The following is a 23,835-nucleotide window of genomic DNA, read 5'->3' as shown; positions in this document are numbered from 1 at the left end:
ATTCCCAGATATGCATACCTATCAATGTTAATTGGAAGCGGATAATTCTGGTACCAAAATATTAGGCGCCACATTACTTACATGGGAAGAATCTGCAATATCATGCCATTACAGAAAACATCTAAGCATGTCAATAATTTACATGAGTTCCAGGAAGACATATAGCATATTTAAGAGCCTTTCTTGTGGTTTTCCTTTCATCCCTCAAAAAAACAAGAAAATACAAATAACTTTTTTTATTAGAAGGCTAAAGTGAAAACATATTGTGTTTTTTGAACACTTAATTGACAAAAACAGATTTAAAAAAAAAACAGAAAAACATGATTTGTTTTGGTTGGTCTTCAGCTTTAGTAATAAGACAGAGCTAAGCAGCACTGATGAGCTAAAGGTATGGCAAAAAAAGATAAAATATGAGATAAAAATACTTCATAAAGTATGTTTTGTTTGGAAAAAGTTATCAAGACCTACTTAACCGACTCGGAAAATAAATCCAGAGTTAAAAATAAATAACATTTCTGATGGTTTGTGTTTTTAAAATAGAAAACAGATGACAAATGTGCTTTTTCCCCCCTTAAAGTTACATTCCCATGGTAAATTGGATTTCGGTTGTGGGAAAAACTTGTTTAGCTCAGCAATGATGCAATAGTTAATAAATGGATGAACTAAATGATCTGCCTCCCTTCAACTTTGCATAAAGACCCAATATTTGAATAATATACTTTGCTTTTTTAGCCCACATGGCCTTCAGCCATCTCCCCCCCACACACACACACCTTCTCCCCAAGTTATGTTAATGTTTTATTTTTGTACTATCAAGTCCAGCAGTTTGTGTTATTAAATTTGAATAGCCTTTGATTTGCATGTGTAAAACTAAAACAATCAAACAATACAGTTGTATACACACAATCTGAATAGACCTATGCAGATTACGTAAATCACAAGAAGGGTTAGCCAAGGACAGACCTTTTCATGGACATTAGACTAAATGCACGGTAATACACTCCATGGAAGGACACTTTTTTCTAGCCTTGGTCTCCTGGGCATGATTACAAAATATTTTTTGTTAACTAAGCAAGTTCAACTATCATAAAAGGAACCAATACTAAATTAAACAAACAAAAAAACGTGTTAGCTTTGGGTGATCTGTGTTTCTCCTACCAAGAATACAATATCATTGCTGGTACTGTTATATGCCTACAAACCTACCCATAATTAATTCATTCATCGTTTTGTCTCATTCATAATTTTTGCCTTGAACATTTGTCATGTGACACAAAAGCGGGAACCGGTAGGTCATTGCCATAGATTAAAAACTTTTGAAAAATGCGTTTTGTGATTAACCTATCAGAGGAAAGTGTCAGATCTCCTACAGCGTGCAATTGTGTAAGTAGAATGGCATTGCTACAGACACATATGTATTAGCTGGAAGCTCCTCCATTACCAAGCCTGGTGTAGATCATCGTTTCTTGAGGGCAACCATCGCTACAGCCAGTCTCATTCTGAACCTAGATAGATTACATCAACTAAACTAGAGTATCCGATTACAGACATTGCAAGAAAATAAAATCTCCAACAATACGGATGGGGACTGTTATACGTGAACGCTTTAAACAATCATTCAAGAGTAGCCTTTATTCGATTTTTTTCACTGTTGAGGTAGCCTCACGCACAGGCGTTAATCTGCGTAGAACATCATTTCCTGAGCATCCCATTACGACATATAATTTAAATCAACATTTTATGCACACCCGCAGGTACAATGGCTGCAGTTAGAGTGCGCAGATTCTCAGGAAATTAACAGTGATGACCTATAGTACCTAACTTCTTAATGCCACCATCTGTTTTCATATCGCTATGAGGTTATTGCAAATATCCAATAAACGAGCTATACATAGGCTAATATCCATGTTTAAACATATGTAAATATTTGAAAAAAATATTGTTCTAGTTAACCCTGAAATCCGTACTGTAATACAGTAGATTTTTTTTCTTTAAAAAACTACAGAGCTGAAAAATGTCCTCACGGAATCATAAGCACCAGATTCTTTGTAAGCATTTTATTTCAGCATAGTCTATATAATATATATATATATATATATATATATATATATATATATATATAATACTAAGACAAATATGTATTATTTGGTTCTCCCATACATGACCATACTCTTAATTTTGAGCACGTACAGATCTGCGTTGACTTTTTTATGTAGACATTTATATACAGGAGGAACAATAAAACGTCCTCCAGAAATGTATATAACGTTCACAGATTTATATTGTACTGTAACAGAATTTGATGGCACTAGATATTTTATTAAGTTTATTGAAATTTCAATTAAACTATACATTGTTCTTTATGGTCTTTATACTAGATGCTGCATTAATAGACTCTTGTAATTTTTGTGTGCATTATTGTATACGGTTTCGTCAGTAGCGACTCAATGTGCCACCATAAATGACTGTTCAAAAGATAAATCCTTTAGACACATAGGGCTGTAAAATTCTTCAATTAAAGGATTTGTAAACCCGAAACATTACATGCTTTTTGAAAAAAAAAAATTAAATAAATAACGATCTACCTTTACGGTTTTAAGACATATTTGAAAGGAACTTTGTATGCAAATTGGAGGATATATCGTTCAACACCCTCAGCCAAAATAAAACATAGTGCTTGAAGTCGGAGTCCATGGGCAGATGGTGGTTAGCTAATGGTCTGACCAAGGCCTACAAAATTGTTCATCGCTATATTGTAAGGGGAACAGCTACTGTGACAGCTATTAGCATAACTAAATGTATTTACTATAACTACCAACCTGACTACTTACACTTTGTATCTTCTTGTGTTGCCTCTTTGTGTTTAGAATATTTCAGGTGGATTTATGTTAAAAGCAAGGGATTATTTTAGTTAAGGGAAGCAGAGATCTGGGGCAAAAGGTAGCTCATTCTCAAATCAATAACATGTCCACTAGCTTCCCTCCCCCACCGCATTTGTATATAAATAAATGGAAACTTTCTGGCTCTGACTACCCGTAGTCCCTATTGCGCGGTGCAGGTGGCCATTCCCGATGACATCGCAGGCGGTACTGCTGATGTCACGGGGCAGACCCTTCTGTTGATGAGGAAGTGGGCTGGGAGTGGGGCGTGCCGTGGTGACCCTTAGAAGCAGCTCTTCACCAGGCATGCTGTATATAGAATAATCTAATCATATGAGGAGGAATATCATGCAGACACCGGGCGCAGGACATTAAGATGGCTGCTCTAAATTTATACACATATGTTGGTTGTTTAAAACATTATAATCTGTAAGGAACGTTATATATATATTAATCCTGACACATGAAAAGACAAAGGAAAAATAGTCTAAAACAAAAACTATGCATATGTTAGTCTATTTTTTCACCTCAACTCAGAACACTGGGCAAGAGACGTTCAACATTGAATAAATTGAATGTATTACCGACCCTTATAAGTGAAGAGCTAAAGGCATAGTGACATGACCAGCGTTTTCGGCCAATACCATTATACACTTTCCCTTTCGTTCATCCTACTATGAAGCCCACAGGAAAATCATAGAGAAGACACTGAGAATAATTGACTTAAAAGGACGGAACCGGGTAACATCAGCTGATGACTGGCAGTTATTTGGTTCAAGACAAGGAACAAAGTGGACAGGAGAAGAGGATGCTGCTTCTAATGCTTGTGGTTTATAGCATTCTGTAAACGTAAACATCTGCTAATGGGTTTTGGTTGGTTAGCAATAAAAGCATTCTGAAATGGGAGAGGCAAGGAAAGGATATGAAACAGAACAGGAAAATGATTGAATAAGTGGATTTAAAAGTGTGATTCCATTTTGGCTGAAATGAATCCAATGCCTGAAAAGAAACATAGGTTTTGAGAATCAATGATTGTGTGGATCAATGTCCCGTTCTAGCTCACATGACGTTTACATTCTACAGGGGCTAATATATAAAGAAGAGAATTGTTCCTAGTGGACTGATGTGCCTTGTTAGCCTATGAAAGAACGTTAGCGATGCTGTGTTTTCGGCATGGCTGTGGAGGTCAAAGACAGCTGGTTGCATTAATAAAGGAGTCCACAGGGGTGTACAAGTTGCTAATTGTTGTTGATTGGTTCAGACAGCCTTCGAAAAGGTTGGTTGAGAAGAAGGGAGGAAACATCAGGACAGGGAGCGGATTATGTATGCAGGTTTTGCCACAGATCGCAGCCTCCCCGAGGTAAACATTTCAAATAAAGGTCTACAAAACAATTACAGTGATTAAGAAGTAAAAAGCCGGAACTAATAGCTTTAATAAATGAACTTGGTTGTACTAAAAGTTGTGACAATAGTATTCAAGCAGACACAGACTTTACATTTAGTCTGAAGTTATTTTCAATTGCCCTCATCTGCTGTAGGTCTTGTAATTGGTTGGGGTGAAAGGCAATATAGATACAGACGAAGCATGAAACGATTCTTAATGAAACTGCCATCTATCTGCTTCATGACGGGATTATATCCGGTGCCTCGTCCCAAGCTTTTGTGTAATCATTATAATACGGCATGTAGAGTCCAGGAAGAGCTTGGACCGACAGAAAGATTCCATGGAATTTCAACTAAAGGATCATGGGAAAAACAAGGGACATTTGTGACTATGCTTTCGGTGAACTTCAGAGCTGAACTTAAAAAATCAGGGTAACCTGTTGAGGAAGCTCTTGGACCAACAGAAGGATTCAACAAAATTATCCACTGAGAGGTCATGGGAACGAAGGGAAATTTGCATTAAATACACAGTGCTACGCTTTAAGTGCATGTCATGGCCAAAAGAGAATCTGAACATAAAAAAAGAACTAACTAAAAGCAATGACACAAGCAAAAGATCCTAAGACATTTTAAAATGTAAATATAATTACATTCATATAACCTTTTGATAGCTGCTAAAGCTCAAGAGTGTAAAGAAAAGTGCTCCATGTCAGATTTCATTCTAACACTGAAAGAGGGATAACTCAATCAAGGATACATAAACCTATAAATACTTCATACAGGGCCCCATTAAGCCTCACATGGGTTAATCGGGGTCACTTGTTAATAGTCTGGGCTTTCTACTCATAGTCTGTGGCTTCTGTGCAGTGAGTAACCTTGAAGTCTTCCCTTTTCAAAGGCTGGGGGCAGCTCGGAGTCTATTAAACAATGATCTGACACATTAGAGGCCATTACAGAGTGGAATGACTGAGCATCTTTGCCTCTTGTTCTGGTATTATTTATCTCTCCCAGGGGGAAGGTGAGCAAAGAGAGGGTGGAAAATAGTCTACTATATACCAAATGCAAAAGAGAAAAACCAAGCGCACAAATGGATCAAACCATGGCGACAGTAAGGAAATTGTACTGAAGAAGAAGAAAAAAGGCCTCCTAGATAGCTATGCGGTGATCTTATAACAGTTATTGTGCATAATACCAAAAGTATAAATTCCTTAAAAGATCCAAAAAATATGCCCTCGTCACCATTTTAACCATTAGTATACCATATTACTCTAGTTTCTGGCACATCAATGGTTACGAAGAAAAAAAAAAAAAAAAAGTATTTTATAATGAAGGCGGCTTGGGAAGTTGGAAGCTTCCTTATCCCGATTTGTTCCATATACAGCTGGCTTCATTGCTAGGAGCCCTTGTGTCGCTACCTTTATCTTTATTGACAGATTGGAGACGAGAAAAACATTAAAAGCACAAATGATTAATGTACCCGGGAAGCTAAAAGTTCACCTTACAGTTATTATTGAAGTTTTTGTGTGGGTGGCTTGTCAGTGAAGAGTCAATTTAGTCACTAGCTGGGGTTGAAGTGCATCTCCTATTATCCTTAGTCAGTAGTTTGAATGGTTGAAGGGTTGTGGAGAATATAAGCAGGGCTTCGGGTGGGCATCTCTAAGTACACCACAGGCGGTATATTTCTTCCACAAGGCTTATCAGACGCCAGGGTTCTTCGTGTGATAATTTGGCTACCATTGGAGGATAAAAGGATAATACTGCAAGAGCTTATTGTTTTCAGTTTGTTGCTGCATCATTTTCATAGGTTAACACCTACATTTTTGGCACTTAACACAAAAAACCTACAAGAATAAAATTACAAATCCCACTCATCAATAGATTTTATTTTTTTTTCCATGACGCATGCATACCTGGTAACACCTGAATCCGCCAGGTCAGAGGAGCAGGGTCCTGACAGCCCCCCACTCCCTCCTTAAACCCACAAAGTCAGCAAGTAGTCCTGGTCCCATCCTACAAGGTGGTATGGGTGCATGGTTACTTTTGGAAAAGCAGAAGACAATAGTATAGCTATGAACGCTATGTGCCAAGATGCCAGGGCCTAACTTACTCCCGAGTAGGACAATGGTGTCCATACCTCCAAACTCTAGTTTTCACACACTACCAATAAAGGGTGAGCTTCGGGTAGCAGGAGCCTGGATGTTCTCAGCTATGCTGTTTTTCCTTACGGTGCAGGGGACAAGTATTTTGGGCAGGCTATAGGCTGGAACCAGATGAACCCGTCTTATGTTTGATTACCCTTGTTAATTATAATAGCCTTCATGGGCAAACATACATGTATGTACAATCACATGTACTGGATGGGGGACTAAGACGTGTTCCTTTTAGTACCGTATTTGCTCGATTATAAGACGACCCTGATTATAAGACGACCCCCCAAAATCTGAATATTAACTTAAGAAAAAAAGAAAAAGCCTGAATATAAGACGACCCCAAAGGAAAAAAGTTTTCCCAGTAAATGTTAATTCATGTAAACTATTTTTTTTAATAAAAGCTATGATTGAGAAAAAGATTTTTTTTGTTTTTATTTCTTGTATTTTCCAACCTGCCCCCCTGTTACGCACATCTGCCCCCAGGCTTGCCACTCCAATATGGCACTGTGGCCCATGATATGCCTTTTAACCCTCTATATGCCACTGTGCCCCATGGTATGCCTTTTGACCCCCTATGTGCCACTCTGCCTCCAGAAATGCCTTATACCCCTATATCCCATTCTGGCATTTAGGGGGTTAAAATGCATATTATGGGGCAGAGTGGCATATAGGGAGGTATAAGGCATTCCAGGAGGCAGAGTGGCATTAAGGGAGTTAAAAGGCATTGTATAGAGCACTCTGCCTCCAGAAATGCCTTATACCCCTATATGCCACTCTGCCATTTAGGGGGTTAAAAGTCATATTATGGGGCAGAGTGGCATATAGGGAGGTATAAGGCATTTCAGGAGGCAGAGTGCTCTATTAAATGCCCCCTTAACGCCACTCCAGAAATGCCCTATGCCCCCATTTAACACACACACACACCCTATACCCCCATTTAACTAACTAACTAACACACACACACACACACACACACACACTCTCTCATCCCCCTTCCCCCGCTCTCCCCCCTCTCTTACCGGTGCTTCCAGCCGGGGCAGCGGGTTGACGTCGCCTTCTGCTGCAGCCGGAAGGAGGTGTGGCTAGCAGCGGGGGTTTGTATGCGTCCGTCGCGTATACTTTCCCCGGCTGTCAGAGATCAGCTCTCTGATCTCTGACAGTCGGGGAAGGTCTATGCGACGGACGCAGACAACCCCCGCTGCTAGCCACACCTCCTTCCGGCTGCAGCGGACGTTGTCTACGCGGATCGTGTAGACGTCAACCCGCTGCCCCGGCAACACAGAGGAAGCAAGGAAGCACCGGTAAGTGTGTGTATGATGGGGGGGGGGGGTCGGGTGAGACAGGAGGATCCAGGTCCCCTGCAGCGGTGCGGGGGATCTGGATCTCAGTCTCCTAATCAGACCTCTATTTGAGGTCTGATTAGAAGACGACCCCGATTAGAAGACGAGGGGTATTTTTCAGAGCATTTGCTCTGAAAAAAACCTCGTCTTATAATCGAGCAAATACGGTACTTGCTTTGCGTGTGTGTGTGTGTGTGTGTAATTTTGAACCACTACATCATACTATACAGATTTGCAATAACTTGGCTATCTATTAATCGCTTTAGCTATGAAAACTATCCCGGCCTACCACAAGGTAAAGGGTGCCCCAAACCCCCAGGACACAGTTAAGATGTTATTTGTTTAGGCAACAGATCAATAATATATATATATTATTTTTATTTTTTTTAAGTTTAAGGGAGCTTCATGTAAAAAAAAAAAAGCTGATCACACAAAATACAAATTCATTGCTGGTGCTAAACACCGTGGTCTACTCACATACATACAGTATGTGGCAGATAAACAACAAATCGAGAGAATTAATGGAGGCAATTAACAAGTCTCCAGATTTGTTATGTTAAACACTCCAATGCTTGAATAGTTTAATTTATCTTCCCTTACCTATACGTGTGAGCGAGATATGCTTCTGGGCAGGGTGGACTCAACCGTTTTCCTTTTAAATATATATATTTTTCTGTATATAGTTGCTAATCTTAGCTTTCATATGTTTATTCCATGTCCATGAGAAGATCGGCAAGGGTGGTTTCTTCAGCAGTGTATAATTGCAGACTAATATTTTTCCCTCTTATTGTCTCATCGCTTGCCAGACATAACATACTAAAAACACAGGTATACTTACATGTGGTAAATTTCAACCCCAACGGGCATATTATTAGAAGTCTGCTTTTTTTTTTTTGTTTTTTTTTTTTGAGGGTGTGGAACATTCGAGGAGAGTAAAATCTTTGATTAAAAACTTAAAGCGAAGGAAGTAAAGATACTCAACATTCACCTTTCTTTTAGAGGCTGAAGGAATATCATGGTAGTTCTGTTTTTAACAGGAGTTGATGAACTACCTGTAGACCTCATCTATGTTAAATGGAGAAATCTAATATGTATTGGCATACACCCATTAATCCATGGGTTTCAACTACAATACTCTGTGCATCGTGATGTTTATCCTTTGGTTAACAAAGATCCGATTGTATCAAGTCCCTATTGGTTTTAATGGAAATTTGCATTCTCACATGAACTTTGTGGGTACTTTCCATAGGGAAGACTGACTCCCTTCCATAATTCTGCTAATCTCAGAAGCTCACTTAATGCTGAATTTAGCAGCTGATCTACAAAAAGTAATTTGCCTTAACCTGTCAGCACTGAATATGTATTGTAATACAATGGAACCTCTGGAATGTCCGACCAAAATTACCCTAATTGTTAACTATGAATGTAGAGTAGCGATAGTCTAAATCGCATTAAAATCAAGGATATTAACAGGTATTGAAAGATGGCACTGAAGCAATGGAATTTACTAGCATCTAACTGGCAACAACACATTACGCAATGATGACACAGACATGAAAGTTTTCCTGTGCACATACCATATAGTCTGGGTACCAAATGTTGGTCATTCACTAGTGTTCAAACCTGTTCTACTGCAGCCAAGAACCTCTACAAAATCATTTTAAATGTGTCATCTATTAGATTTGTTGTACAGCCCTGCGGCATTATATCAACAGTCATTAATTGTAATTTAGCAATCTTTAAGCTATGTAAAAAAGTTTGGTTGACAGATAAGAACTATTTATAGTCAATTTTGTGTTCCTGTTTTTCTGCCTGCTATAAAGCCTTGAATCTTTATTTGGACAGTGGTTTGTCAGTCAGGATGGCCTCGCTCCTCTCCCATAGACTCCGGGTGAAGCACCGGTTCTCCGGTTCTTGACAAAAAACTCTGGGTTGATGGAGCAGCATTGCCACCCACTGCCCCTTGGACCATGCCAGTTTTTCTAGAACGTCAGCGAGTCTGCCCTTCGAGGGTCACCAGGTATGTCTACCCACATCCTTAGAACGGAGGGCTATGGGTAGCAGGAGCCTGAAAGCTCCCAGCTGTTGAAGATGTGTAGAACAGCCGAAAGGCATGGCGGGATTTATGATTTATATATTTTTCCTCAATCCACATACACAGATTTTAAAAAGGAATCCTGTTTGCGGCAATGCGCAAATTAATGGAATTAATCTCTTATTATCTCGCTATTATCTCTTGCGGAACAATTTGTTGATTAACCGAGTTGGGTTTCCAGGCCTCCATTAGAATCCACTTTAGGATTTGTTAGATATATTGAGGGTTGGTTGCAAATGGAGTTTAGTACACTGAAAAATCTGATGTCAATTAATGAAACTTTATATAGGGGCAAAGCCCTTATTTTATCCCACAGGGAGATTCAGCACAGAGCAAGTCAGGTTCCCATGACCACCCCCTGGGTCTAGAAGCTTTTTCTATTTTTGTCTGACCTACAACATAAAACAAAATTATACATGGCAAAAAGAAAAAAATGAAATGGATCATAAATAATGCAAAAAAAAAAGCTTTATTCACAAACAAATCAGCGTTAAAGTCACATTACTTCCATATAAACACAAACATGGATAATGTAGGAGACGAAAAATGGGTAATAAAATTGGAAACAATAAATAAAAATCTATACATAAATTAAAAAAAATGCGCCTTACTGTATATGTATACAACTTATGGCATATTGTATTGTGCAAAAAAAATTACCAACTATATATTTTTTTATATATATACACATTCCAGTGGAATACCAGACATAGGGTGTGAGGTGAATCCGGGTTGTATAGTCATACACCTGGCATCTTTTAAATAAATTATGTACAGCAGGACACCACACTCTCTTTGGAAGCTGCTGGCATATGTTCTACCATGCCCCTATCCTATTGTCTAACAAAAAAGGTCATTCTTCAAGGCTCAAAATATTTTGGGAATACATCGCTTCCTTAAAAGACAAACGGGGGGGGGTCATCTGTACAAGCTGTGGGGGGGTTAACACAAAACAATTTGCATTTCAAATCGAGATAAAACCAGGTAAAATATGTACAAAAAGCACCAGAAAAAACAGAATTTTATTTTCACATTTCTTGAAAATATCAAGTGTACAAGGACAGTTCTAATGGGTGACCGAGGTCCGGTTGGGAGATAGAAACCAGCACTTTTATTAATGTAGGTGCATTAAAGATATCTTAAACATTTAATAAACTCCTTCATTAACAGGCCTAACAGCCCCTCAATACGGTACACTTAACTAATTACTGTATGCATAGCTGCAATGTTTATGAAGCCCTTCATGTTGGTGACCCTTGGAACGTGATACGCACTGGCGCATAATGCGCTATCGGCACATTCACATGCAAAGAGACGATGGGGGGCTATGAATATAATAAAAAAAAAGAAAGCAAATCTGGTGCACCGTCTTATCACCACAGCAACCAATGCACTGTTTGTGCTTGGTTAGACCATTCCATTCCATTTGGCTGTTACGGTGAGAAGATCACTTTTACGCTTTGCACAATACCTTCAAAGTTTGTTGGAATAGGTCAAAGGCCTCTAACTGATGTGAAACGCCTATTAACGTCTTTGTTACTATGAAGCACTGGGTATGAGACGAGGTGCACAGAAACTTTTGTAAGCCATGCAAGTATTGCCGGTATGAAACTGCACTCAAAAAAGCATATAAAACAAAAACAAAAGTTTAAACTCAAGAAGGCATCTCAACTTTTTGCGGTTTAGTATTGGCCATGCCTTCAGTAGGAACATAAGAGTACTAGAGCACTAGTCACTATGAAACACCATATAATCCCTGGTCCTTACACCCTCACCTTCCATGCACTTTTCTCTCACCGTCACAATGAGTTGGGGCTATTATTCAGCCACCCCTCCTCTTTAAGACGACTAGCTTTTATCTTAAGTGATTTGCCTTGCATTTAGTCCAGAGGCATCTCTGAATGCGATAAGCTACATTAGCACCTGTTACAAAGTGACAAGCATGGGAAAGCCGGCTCAATGTAGATAGAAGAAAGGAAATCGTATAAAAAAAAAAAAAATCTGTATTATTGTGTTTTGGCAGGAGCTGTTTTTTTGTTAGTGGGGGGAAGCAAGAAAGGAAGAGGAAAAGGAGCGTATATTGTCAGATGCCCCCCCCAATCTAACCATACCATGCAAATGACCAAAATGCCCACTGACCACCCCTGAATTAACGGTTAGCAGCATTAATGTTAATCTTACAATCATTCACACCTTCACCATGCAGTTCATTAAAACTGATCTTTGCAAGGCATGATCCATGGTTGCTCAAGGAAAAAAAAACCCCCCAAAAAAGTACTTAAACCATGTAAATGCCAGTGAAGTAAAAAGAAAAAACAAATGCACTGCTCTACCAACAGGCACTTATAGGGTTAAAATGTTCTCAACAGGAAGCCCGCTTCCCCCTGGGATAAGGCATCCAATCATTTGTTGAATTCCTTTACTGGGTGATTATTCACTTCAAGGAAATTCTAAGGAAGAAGCAGTGGTTACTATAACACTGACTGGGATCATAAGTAGGCATTTACAGGGACCACACAAAAAAAAAATTAAATGTTGTGCTGATTGTTTTGCATATAATTATTCTTTGGTATAACACAGTTACACTTTAATTCACTTTCTATCGCAATTGCAATAATAAAAATAAAACTGTCTTTATTTGCCCATCCCACTGGCTTTTAGGGACTTCAGCCCTTTAAATGGGAGGATATCACCAAACTTCACTCCACACTAGGGTGCCATCCGCAGCTGCGTCACGAAGGAAGTAATCGCCTACCTGCTTGTGGTTGTATTTCTGGGGATTGGTCCGATAGCTGTAATCCGAGTATTGATCAGAGCCAGTGGAAGTGTTGTCCCCAGTACCAACAAAAGTATTGGCAGGTGGCAGGTCTTGGACCACTTGGTGCTTCTTGGAGGCAGATGGGGATTGTGGTTGAAGCTGGATGGATGGTAGAGGAGAGTTGGAACGATAGTGACGACCCAGGTCTGGGCTGCCTGGTGGATAATTCAAAGGAAGGTGGATCCTTGGGCTGTCTCCAACAGAGTCACTCATAAGGTTGAATTTGAGGGATTTCTGAAGCCCGGTCTCTTCATCCTCCTCTACTGGCTTGGGTGGCTTTGGAGACTTGCTTTTCTTGGCTTTGCTTTTACTTTTGTTATTTTTATTACCCTGCTTTGGGGCGTATAGATCTTTTGACTCCTTCTTTCCAGCTTGATAGCCACTCTTTGCTTCTTTTTGTCGGCAATACCTCACCAAAACTACAACTACAATGACCACGAGGACAGCCACAATGCCAGCTATCACACCAAATAAGATGTTGCTGCGTTGTTTACTGCGTTCATACTCTGGGTCCCCCGCAATATCAATGTCCAAAGGTGTGTCTTGACTATGACCAAGTAGTGTCTCCACAAAGGTCTGGTTTGTCAAGGTTTCGTTGATATAGAAGTGTACTAAAGCAGTGCCGTACCTGGAAGGCTTCCCACGATCATTCACCCTTACTACTAGGCGGTGCAAGCCATAATGCTTCCTTACAATCTCTTTCTCGAGGGTTATCTCTCCTCCAGTGGGAGATATGTGGAATAGTTCAAAGGGGTTGCCACTAACTATGCTGTAAAGGAGTTCAGCATTTATGCCAGTGTCCATGTCCTCAGCACGTACTTTATTAACCTGTGAACCTGGGTGGGTTAGAGGTGTAAGATACGCATAGGAAATATTGGAGGGTACAACAATTACTGGTGCATTGTCATTCTCATCAAGGACATTTATTGTCACTCCAACATATGATGAACGGGGAGGGTCCCCTCCATCCACCGCCTTCAACCGGAAGGTGTAAGTACTTTGATGCTCCCGGTCAAAAGAGATGCTGGAAAGGATAGTGCCTGTCCCGTTCTGGATAACAAACTCTCCACTGTCTGGCTCTACTGATAGTTGAACACGTGCATTTTCACCTTTGTCTGCATCAATAACAGTTACCATTCCGACAGGACTCAAACGAGGCATATTTTCCATGACTGAAAAGTTATAGCCATTTAACATAAATTTAGGATCATTGTCATTGCGATCCAAAACTGTGATTACAACGGAGGCTGTTCCCTTCAAACTTGGTGTTCCCTTGTCTGCAGCAACTACATGGAAGTCATAATGTTCCCGCGCCTCCCTGTCCAGCACAGTGTTCACACGTATCTGACCAGAGTCTGGATTGATTGAGAAGATACCCCGAGTGGAAGGATCAGCCACAATGGAATAGGAGAGCTGTGAGTTAGAGCCACTGTCAGCATCACTTGCACTAACATCCGTTACAACACTATCTATCGGGCTATTTTCTGGGAAGGATACTTCCATCAGGCTTTGAGTGAAGATTGGTGCATTGTCATTCACATCAGTTACCTGGACTTTGAGGGAGTTTGTGCTGGAAAGAGGAGGGTTTCCAGAATCTACAGCAACAATTTCAATAGTGTATTCTTTCACAGACTCATAGTCTAGAGGGGTAGTTGTTTGTAGAAAGTACTTCTTCTTGCTATCTGTCCCAGTATCACTGACCTGTTTCAGTTGAAAGGGAACATCTCTGGCCACAACGCATGTAACCGCAGCATTTTCTCCCTCATCTATGTCAGAAACCTGCACCAAGGCCACAGGTGTTTCCACAGGAACATCTTCTGAGATGTTTGCCACCCCATCCTGATGCGTTACCAGACCAAAACCTCTTATGTCAATAACAGGCTTGTTGTCGTTGGTATCCCGAATGGTGATCGTTACTTGGGTGCGGGCAGATTTGGGAGTGGATCCTTTATCTTTGGCTACCACAGAGAACCTCAGCGTACCGACCTCTTCACGGTCAATGGGTCCTTGAACAGTAATTAAGCCTGTTGTCCTATCTAGGTGAAGCAATCGGCGTACAATGTCTGAGGCTTGGTGGAAAGAATAGTCAATTTCTGCATTTACACCTTGGTCAGAATCGTTTGCTTTTACCTAGGAGGAGAAAGAAAACATTCAAATTAATCGGTAAAAACATCGCTTTTGATCAGTATTTTTAGTTCATTACGGACCATAAAATGTGGATCTGAAATTCTATTTGACATGACAAATACGGCCTTGTATTACATTCTAGATATAGACTAATTTTATATATAGACACAAAAATTTGTTTTTGAGAAGATCTGGTTCTTAATCACCTGTAGAAGGTTAAAACAAAATGTCCACAAGTATTTATGTGACAATTTGATGCAAACGTTTTCTAGGGGTTAAATATTTCAAGAACCAAACAGGCCTTGGACTTTGAAACGCCTTATGCGCAACATGCCACACATTCCAAACCTAGATATCAGGCTACAACAAGAGGGGAAAATGTACCTTGTGAGACATCTGCTGCAGTCTACTGCAGAGAGATGTATCCATTGTTAGGATAACCTGCATAGCTTTAACATAGACCTTCAAGGAAAAAAAATACAGCTCCCTATATTACCTAACGTGACATGAGTAAGGCTCTACAGGGTTCTTACTAAAAGCAGATCATCATTGCCCTCTTTAGCCATGTTTAACTGGCTTCTGAGGAGGTCATTATTAGCTCATGTCAAGTACAGCTACACTGAGATTGATTCAGCACAGGAATGGTCTCCACTTGTGATGTAAGCCTCAGAAAACCGGTCTACACTTCTTAGCACCTGATGCAGTTTGGAGCTCACTAAAGTGAAGACCTCCAAAATGCCAAGTCTGTGGTATGTGAAATTTTATTACAGTGGCTAGGAAGAGGAGGGACTTATGGTTATAATTAGAGCCTATACAAGGAAAAAAGAAATTGCTAAAATATAAAATGTATTTCATGTGTCCAGTACATATCTAGAACATAAAGGTCTGATCATCATGCTAGCCAGAGAAGTCACACAAACGCAAGTAAAAAAAAAAAAAAAAAAAAAAATTGCTAGGACTTTATAAACCAGAATCAATGCTACAAAATGAGTATCTGCCAAAAAGATCAATACAACCGTGAAGTGTGGGGATTGCTTTGATCTCCTATTGATATTGTCAAAATCACTCTTCTGTGACGGGTGCGAATTTGAACCCGCTCATACCATGCTTCCTCAATTAAAATGTACCACAGTCCTCTCAGATCAATGTGCTACTGAACTGAAAACTTGGGCTCTTGATATATTCAGGTTTTAAGAAACAGGAAACCAATAGAGCACCAGTTTATATGTATTTTGTATTTGAAACCAACTCCTACTTAAGGATGTCATGTGAGCTTTTTTTGTACAAGAATAAAAATGTAAACTGTAGGGGTTTTTTTTTTTTTTAGATATAATTACAGAAATTATAAAGTGTATAAAAAGGCATTTTCATGTGCATCACTTTTCCAATGTTAATGTGTACTGCTCTTGAGAGAAAAAAAAAATATTATATCTTTTTAAAACTAGCGAAAACCCATGCAGAATTTGGTTCATACGAGTCGAGCCTGGAAAGACATCTGAGAAACAGATGCAAAGTAAGCCATTGTCAAACAGTCACCTAACCTGTTCCCTGCACGGCAATAGCCCGTGACACGTTATACGGAAGGAATGCAAAAAATCCTGTACAGCAATCACCTGGAACCGGTTCTTGGCTTTTTTTTCTCCTTAGAGGCAGAAACATGGCCTTGAAAAAGAACTGAAAACCAAAAATGGCCAGACTGGTTTGCCCTTATTTAGACAGAGCAAAAGGAAACAAGACAGGCTTGACAACTATGTCCCCTATGCAACTTTTTTATAAACATCCATTTTCCAACACTGAAATTCACGTTGGAACGGACCGGGAGAAACTGGATTGCGTTCCAGTAAGACTATAAAAGTCTGATCATTAACTTGGGGGCACCTTGCACCACCATCAAGATTGGGTACTGCGCTGAAATAGCTTCACTGGTGAATTGGAAGGTTAAGCAACTCACAGGCACAATGCAATTTGTGTTTAAGATTGTGTACCATGAATATATCCTCCCAAATAATGCTGAGTTAGCTGAGTACAGTATACTAACCTCCAAAATGGAGCCAGTAGAATACACTACTTCTAAACAGAAGAATTAAAACAATAAAGGTGACAATATATTCAGAGAATGCTTACCTGGAGGACAGAGTGTCCCATTGGACTGTTTTCAGGCAGCTCTGCCTCGTAAGTCATTTTCTCAAACTGTGGTGCGTTGTCATTGGTGTCCAGAATTGAGATGCGCAGAAGAGCACTACTAGCTCTTGGTGGAGTGCCACCATCTTGCACTTTAATTGTTAGGTCGTAAGAGTCCCTCTGCTCACGATCAAGTTTTTCCATCACAATGAGCTGAGGTTGTTTTTCATCTTGATCTTCGGCAACCTGAAGCCCAAATAGCTCATGAGCTTCAGGTCCCACAATTAACTCATACGAAGCCACACCGTTTATACCGGAGTCACGATCGGTGGCAGCTGGAATGGGGAAAAGTGTTCCAACATTTGTGTTCTCTGGAATTGAAAGAGTGATGACTGGGGAAGCAAAGTTAGGCGTATTGTCATTGATGTCCAGAACCTCAATTTGTCCATCCAGGAGCCTGGGAACAGGGGACATCAGGTCTGTCATAGACACCTCAAACTCCAAGAAGCAATGCTGACCTGGGAATAAGTTCTGACATTGACGTAGATTCTCTCTGTCAATAGCGGTCTCTGTTGTGTATATATCCCCAGTTTTACCATCCACGCGTAAGTAAGGATGTCCCAGTTCTAACTTGTAAAGGTGTTTGGAATCTGGGTAGCCATAGTCTGAAGCCAAGCTCCCGATCAGTATATTGGGTGGTTGTTCTTCGAAAACCTTGTATTTCACCTGGTTGGCAGATCCGAGTACAGGAAGTTGGAGAAAAAGCCATAGGAAACAATAGGAGGCCGCAGACTTCATCCTTACTCTTAATGAATCTGAACACTCTGTAAGGGAAGACAGGGAAGAGAAGATGTTACATCCAGTCTAAAACAGTAAGCCAATCAGGAAACATTCCTTTAATGAATGAAACATTTAATCAAACACGTATAAAGGCCACCCTGCTGTGGCATGCAGGGTGCAGTTTCACAATCACATCACAATCAAGGAACAGATTTCCACAGGACATTCTCTGTCCTGTGTGTCACATACACCTGGCAGCTCAACCCTTGATGTGACACAGAGCCACACCTGAGGGGAAAAAGAAAAAAAAAAAATCTTAAGGAGGTGCTATGTGGAGAGCTTGCCATGAAAGCCTTGGCAGATGCACAGAGTATTACACAAAAAAAAAAAAAGTAGCTTAGTACTTGTTAGCGCGTGTGTGTAATATATATATATATATCAAAAATAAAATTACAACACTACATAAAAACATTAATATATGGCGCCGTCAATTTACACCTTTTATGATCATTTCAATGACAGAAGTTGGCAGGTGCTTAAAGAAATATATTTGTTTTTTTAATTATACAGAGTCACTGCATTACAAAAATAAACCTGTGATAACACTTAAACACATGCACAGGACTGCCACAGAGGAATAGCGGCTCACTTTAAAACTTTCAGGGGTTTTACAATCTGTCTGCAGAAGCAGCTTCAGTAAGGAGTTACCAAGTTGTGGATGCGATTTTACCACCGACTTAATAACCAGAGCAAAATGCTTAATAACCAGAGCGAAATGCATGAAGCAAGAGTTGTTGGTGTTTATCAAAATTGCAAATAAGCCACAAGTACTTTTCCATTGCTGTCCTTTGAGTTTTAGAGAGCAATCCAAGTTAAAAATTAACCCGTCTGTTAAAGACAGAACATGAGAGGAGAAAAAAGGGGGGAAACCAATTTAACCGCCTGCAAGAAACATCAACACCGCTGAGCCAGAATAACTGGCCTCAAAACGCCAACGAACACCAAGGTGGATAATAAAACAGAATCAAGAGAGTGTTAGAATCCAAAACATTTTGAGGCAATTAGTCGCTCGCATGTTTCATCCACCTCAAGATCAACTCATCTCCTCGACAAACAGATCATTTCACACAACTATATTTAGACTGCGCACTAACAGTACACAAAGTGAAAAATTCCCCACCTGACTCACAGCTATTCGAGAGATTCCACAGAATAGTCTCAGCAGACGAGTAACTTTAAAATAATCCTATATATTGTATCAACCTATAAATACACATTTTTTCCCCCTTCAAACATCCCTGTAAAAGGCAACATTGTATAGATTTCGGGACTAGAGTAGAGGTTCCTCTGTTTTGGCTTCATCTGCGTCTTCAAAAACAAACAAAACAAAATACAAACAAAAACCCACAACAAGCTACGAGAGTCACCTGCAGGACTGGATTTAACGAACAGCGCTCTCGGATTACACAGTTATACGTGGTGGAGCCATTTTAGATTCGCTTCCTCCAGAACAAACATATGTAGAGCAGACAGTGGCAAGAAAGCAACGCGATTATTCTTTTCTCCGTTTATACTCCCCTCATTCCATACAAGTACCATTCTGCATCGGTTAACACATCAGCCTTACCCCATCACCGAAACTCTTACAAGCAATGTGGGTTAGGAGGCGAATGTCATTCTACATAATGGAAGGAATAATCAAGGCATGTCCCCATTAACTATAAAAAAAATAAATAAAAAAAGCTTTATACACAGCGTGCCACAATAAAACTTGAGACTAAACGGCTGCACTGCAAGAACGTCGCAGAGCCGAAACATGGAATTAGGTGCTGGAATCATAGGAGATCCAAAAGAAGCCTGGGAGAAAGAGGTGTTAAAAGGGAGCTGAATAAAAATATAAATATATACATTTTTGTTTTAGATTTCCTGTAGAGTGAGTATAACTTCTACGTGGTTTCTTTCTTGGAGCTGGAATACGCAGTTCTGGCATAGATCCTGGAACAGGTGCAGGCAGACAAATTCCAAAGTTAAGAAAAGATACCTACAGTTCCCACGGTCTACGCAAAAGCTTTCGGGTGAAAAGTCGTGACAGGCAAGATTTTCTTCCACCCCCACCGCAGTATCCACCCTGGAGCCAGGAGCCACAGCTCCGGTGACTTACAGGAGGCAGTTGTTAGCCCGTAACACCTTGGCGATAAGGAGAAAGCGAGTCGTTCCAGGAGTGTTACTTGCCAGTCTCCTCCCATGTGCCTCCCCAGTCAGCGTGTGGCAGGCTAAATTCCAGTTATCAATAGAGGCTCCCACGCCTGCTGTTAACCCCCGGCGGGAGAGACAGAAACACAAGAAAGTGGATCGCTTAAAGGTGCTGTTCCACTTACACACAAAAAGAAATGCACTCAAGCATGCTAAGCAAATAAACCTTAGTACCTTTGTCATTTTATTTTTTCTTCTGAAGGTTTAATCACTTTTTTTTTAGATATCAGTTTCTATGGCAACAGCTTATCAGTGCCTGCTTCCGTGTCACCTGACAAGTACTCTGAGCAAAAATTATAAATCTAGAAGTTCTACATGATTTAACAATTACTTAAATATATATAAAAATTTGCTGGATATGGCTAGCAATTAAGTCGCTGGAATAGTAAGGTGTTAAAGCTAAATGTTATCCTCTGACAAAGACCCACATTAAAATATATTATATATATATATATTTGTGGGAGTTTGGAATACAGCATGTTGTTATAGTGTTTTCATTACAGGACTGAGAACTATCATCTACAACCCAAATATTAGGATGGTATAGTATTCTAGAAAACCTATTCTATACCCTGAATAACAGCAGCAGATAAGCAGAGGGAAGAGAATAAAGTGAAATATTTTATCAATAATAATAATAAATCACTAGAAGGACCGATAACCTGTCTAGTAATATTTTCTAGGCATGTACATACATGCGTGAAACAAGTGGAGGGATATATTATGCACGCTGGTTAAGACTTTCACTTTACTTCTACTTTTAATAATTGATATATAGGTTTCCATTGTCTACTTAAGAAAGATGGTAACTCTCACTTAGCGTTATAAAATATTGATGCGGTTTAAAGCTATTTTTCTTTTGCAAACACCAAGTTAAAACCTAGCAAACAGGATCGTATGTAAACACCAGATTGGACCGTTTAGTAGTTTGATTCAATTACCATTAAAAGTAAAACTAAGGAACGCAGAGACCAGATCAGCAGAACTTATACACATTAAATGTGATTAAGGGGGAAAAACAGTGTGCATGGTCAAAATAATTCAGCAAATGGTCATGAGAAGAATGCAGCCTGAACTAGCAGGATGGTTATGGCAGATATGAGACTTAAGAGGGGCTCTCCAACTGGCCCATGAACCACAGTACCGAAAAAAGTGGGACTGTCCTACAAAAACTGGGGCACTTGGGAGGTATGCTTTTAGAGGAAGATATTTTATAGGTACAGCACAGCAGCAGCCATCTTTACTACCTCTTCTCAAGATGAATCCACCTAATGTTATGTTATCGCTCCCCTCCTGTTAAGTTGCTGATTGTTGTTGATTGGTTCAGGCAGCCTTTGTAAGAGTGAGACGAGAGAGAACCTCAGTAGAGGAAATTTATTAAATTAATTCAGCTACCTTTTGTAAGAGGTCTTTTCACTGTGATAAAAACAGTACTTTAAAAAAAAAGTTATATACAATATTTTAATAAATTAAGACTAGCTACTGGAATTATTGACAAGCATCATTTTCCAGCTTTCCTTAGCCAGCTACTCTGGATTACATGCAGACCTCCGTGACCTTGGCATGCAGCTAAGCACAAGTTTTGCAGTTTCTATACAACTATACAACCCCATTTTCCCTCTAGATTGTAAGCTTGCGAGCAGGGCTCTCTCCACCAAATGTATCGGTTTGTCTTAGTCTGTCAATTCTTGTCTTGTCATATCCCTTGAATTTATGTATTGTATTAAGCGCTGCGTAAACTGTTGGCGCTATATAAATAAAAGATAATAATAATACAACTAAACCGAAATTCATTGAATATTGAGCCCCACGCACTAGATCCCCCCCCCACCCCATCTGGTCCTAAAACTTAAAGAACGTGAAGGGGAAAGACTCTGGATCTTTTTGAAAAGATATATACAAATGGGGGATCCTATTAGAAATGTTAAACAAAGCCACAGTGAGCTTTGTGTAAGAATGAATGATGGTAATAGCGAGGTGAAGTTAAGAGTATTTGATGGGAACAAAGCCAGGAAGTGCATACAGTCGCAAAATCAAATACGTTCAGGTTTCTTAATGGCTCTATTGTTTGCATACAAGCAGGTTCTGTTTAGCCAAGCCAGCACCATCTTTCCACCTCCCCCACCTTCCATTCAGTTATCTCCTTTCCTTCTAAATATCAACAGACCTTTCCACTTCACTTTTAAAAATGAGTCTGCCATCCACAGCTTAGCAGCAGTTAATCAAAAAGCCCTTTCTTCTCATAACTACCTGTGTCGGACAAGTACGTACTGTAGTCCCCGAGAAGAAAAGGAGTGTGGGTATAACAGGATTTGGAGGGGAAAAAAAAATTCTGGGACTCTATTCCTGTTACAGTTAATGGAAATTTGAAAAATAAAGTGGATAAAAAAAAAAAAAAAAAAAAAAAAAAGGAACTCATAGAAATGGCATTTCCTAAAAGAAATCCCACTTCTAGTTTATATGCAAGATTTTTTTTTTATTATTTCAGGCTGGATGGTGGTATATATATGTTGCAACATATACTCATTTGGCCATCAAGGAGTTAAATCTGAAAGTGTTTTGTTTATTTTTTAACATAGACTGCAAGCTCTTTGGAGTAAAATGTGGAATCTTTAGAGGGAAAAAACAAAAACAAAAAACAAACACTATTGCCTTCTGTTTTGAATATCCACCACCCTAAAATGGTTAAAATTAAACCAGATGTAGTACAAATAAATAAAGACACTAAATGTAACCCTTGCTTTTTTTTTTTTTTGTTTGCTCAGCAATTCTGAGATTTTCTTTACAATGCTACTCCCTTTTATATTTTAAACAAAATAGGCAAATATCAAAGTCTATTTTTTTTTTTTTTTTTTAAACGTTATTATAATTAAAAACAAATTCGTTTTATTTAACCCCTTCGCGACCTTTGCCGGTTCAGGACCGTCATGACAAGAAGGTCACTAAATGACCTTTGACGGTCCTGAACCGTCAAAAAGTTAAATAAGCTTAGAAAGTGATCAAGGATCACTTTCTTCGCTTAAACGGCCTTGCTGCAATGCCTCGATGTCGAGGCATTCAGCAAGGCCGAGATCGGCATCGGGGGCCATGTCTGGCCCCTCCCCGGGGCGTCAACAGCCGCCATACATTGTATGGCGGCGGACGCCCGTTTTAAAAGCGTTTAGGAGGCGATCAACGATCGCCTCCTAAACTTAAATGGTGTCGCTGGAATGCCTCGATCAGGAGGCATCCAGCGACACCAAACACTTACCTTTAGGTGGGCTGTGACCGCTCCGGAGAGCGGTCACAGCCGCAGCTGCCGGTGATCTTCGCCATCAAGTAAGATGGCGGCGGCCCGGGAACTACAACAATAAAGACGAAAAAGTTCGCTAGAGGGTCTCCAGACCCTCTAGAGAACTGGCTCCACTTGCTGGTTGAAAACAGGTACTGCATTCAACCATGCAAGTCAATGGAGCCCAGCTTTCTAATCACTATGTGATTAGTAAAATATTCAAAAAAAAAATAAAAAATAAAAAAATGGAAAAAAAAAATGTGCTAACATTTAAAAATAATTATGCAGTGATGTCACTAGATGAAACATCCAGTACCAGCACAATGTGTAAAAAAAAATATTAAAAAAGTATTAAAAAAATAAAAAAAATAAAAAAATAAAGTTTATTATTTTGAGCAAGTGCTAAAATTTCTCAAAAATCTCAGAGTTAAAATAAAAGCACTTCAAATACCCAAGGGGTGTCTAATATATAAAAAAAAATGGCTGATGGGGTAAATTGGAGTGGCCTAGCTCACAGATAGGGCATAGGTACAGACTGACCAAAATGGAGAAAAAAAGCGCACTTCCCAAATGTGGCATTTTAAATCTGAAACAACCCGACAAACCCATGCATGTCGG

General features: G+C 39.6%; 1 protein-coding gene across 1 annotated transcript in view; it reads right to left on the bottom strand.

The window, feature by feature from the left end:
* Window positions 1-23,835, bottom strand: part of PCDH1 (protocadherin 1) — a 96,366-nt gene that overhangs the window by 57,945 nt on the left and 14,586 nt on the right. Inside the window, exons 2-3 of the mRNA XM_053465443.1 lie at window positions 16,917-17,737; window positions 12,603-14,795 (exon numbers count right to left, since the gene is read on the bottom strand). Of these exons, the coding sequence (XP_053321418.1) occupies window positions 12,603-14,795; window positions 16,917-17,737 (3,014 nt within the window). The remainder of the gene's footprint in view (window positions 1-12,602; window positions 14,796-16,916; window positions 17,738-23,835) is intronic.

The sequence above is a fragment of the Spea bombifrons genome, chromosome 4, assembly GCF_027358695.1.
Source record: "Spea bombifrons isolate aSpeBom1 chromosome 4, aSpeBom1.2.pri, whole genome shotgun sequence".
NCBI lineage: Eukaryota > Metazoa > Chordata > Amphibia > Anura > Pelobatidae > Spea > Spea bombifrons.
Note: the sequence above shows the minus strand (reverse complement) of the source record. Positions and strands in the feature narration are given on the sequence as shown.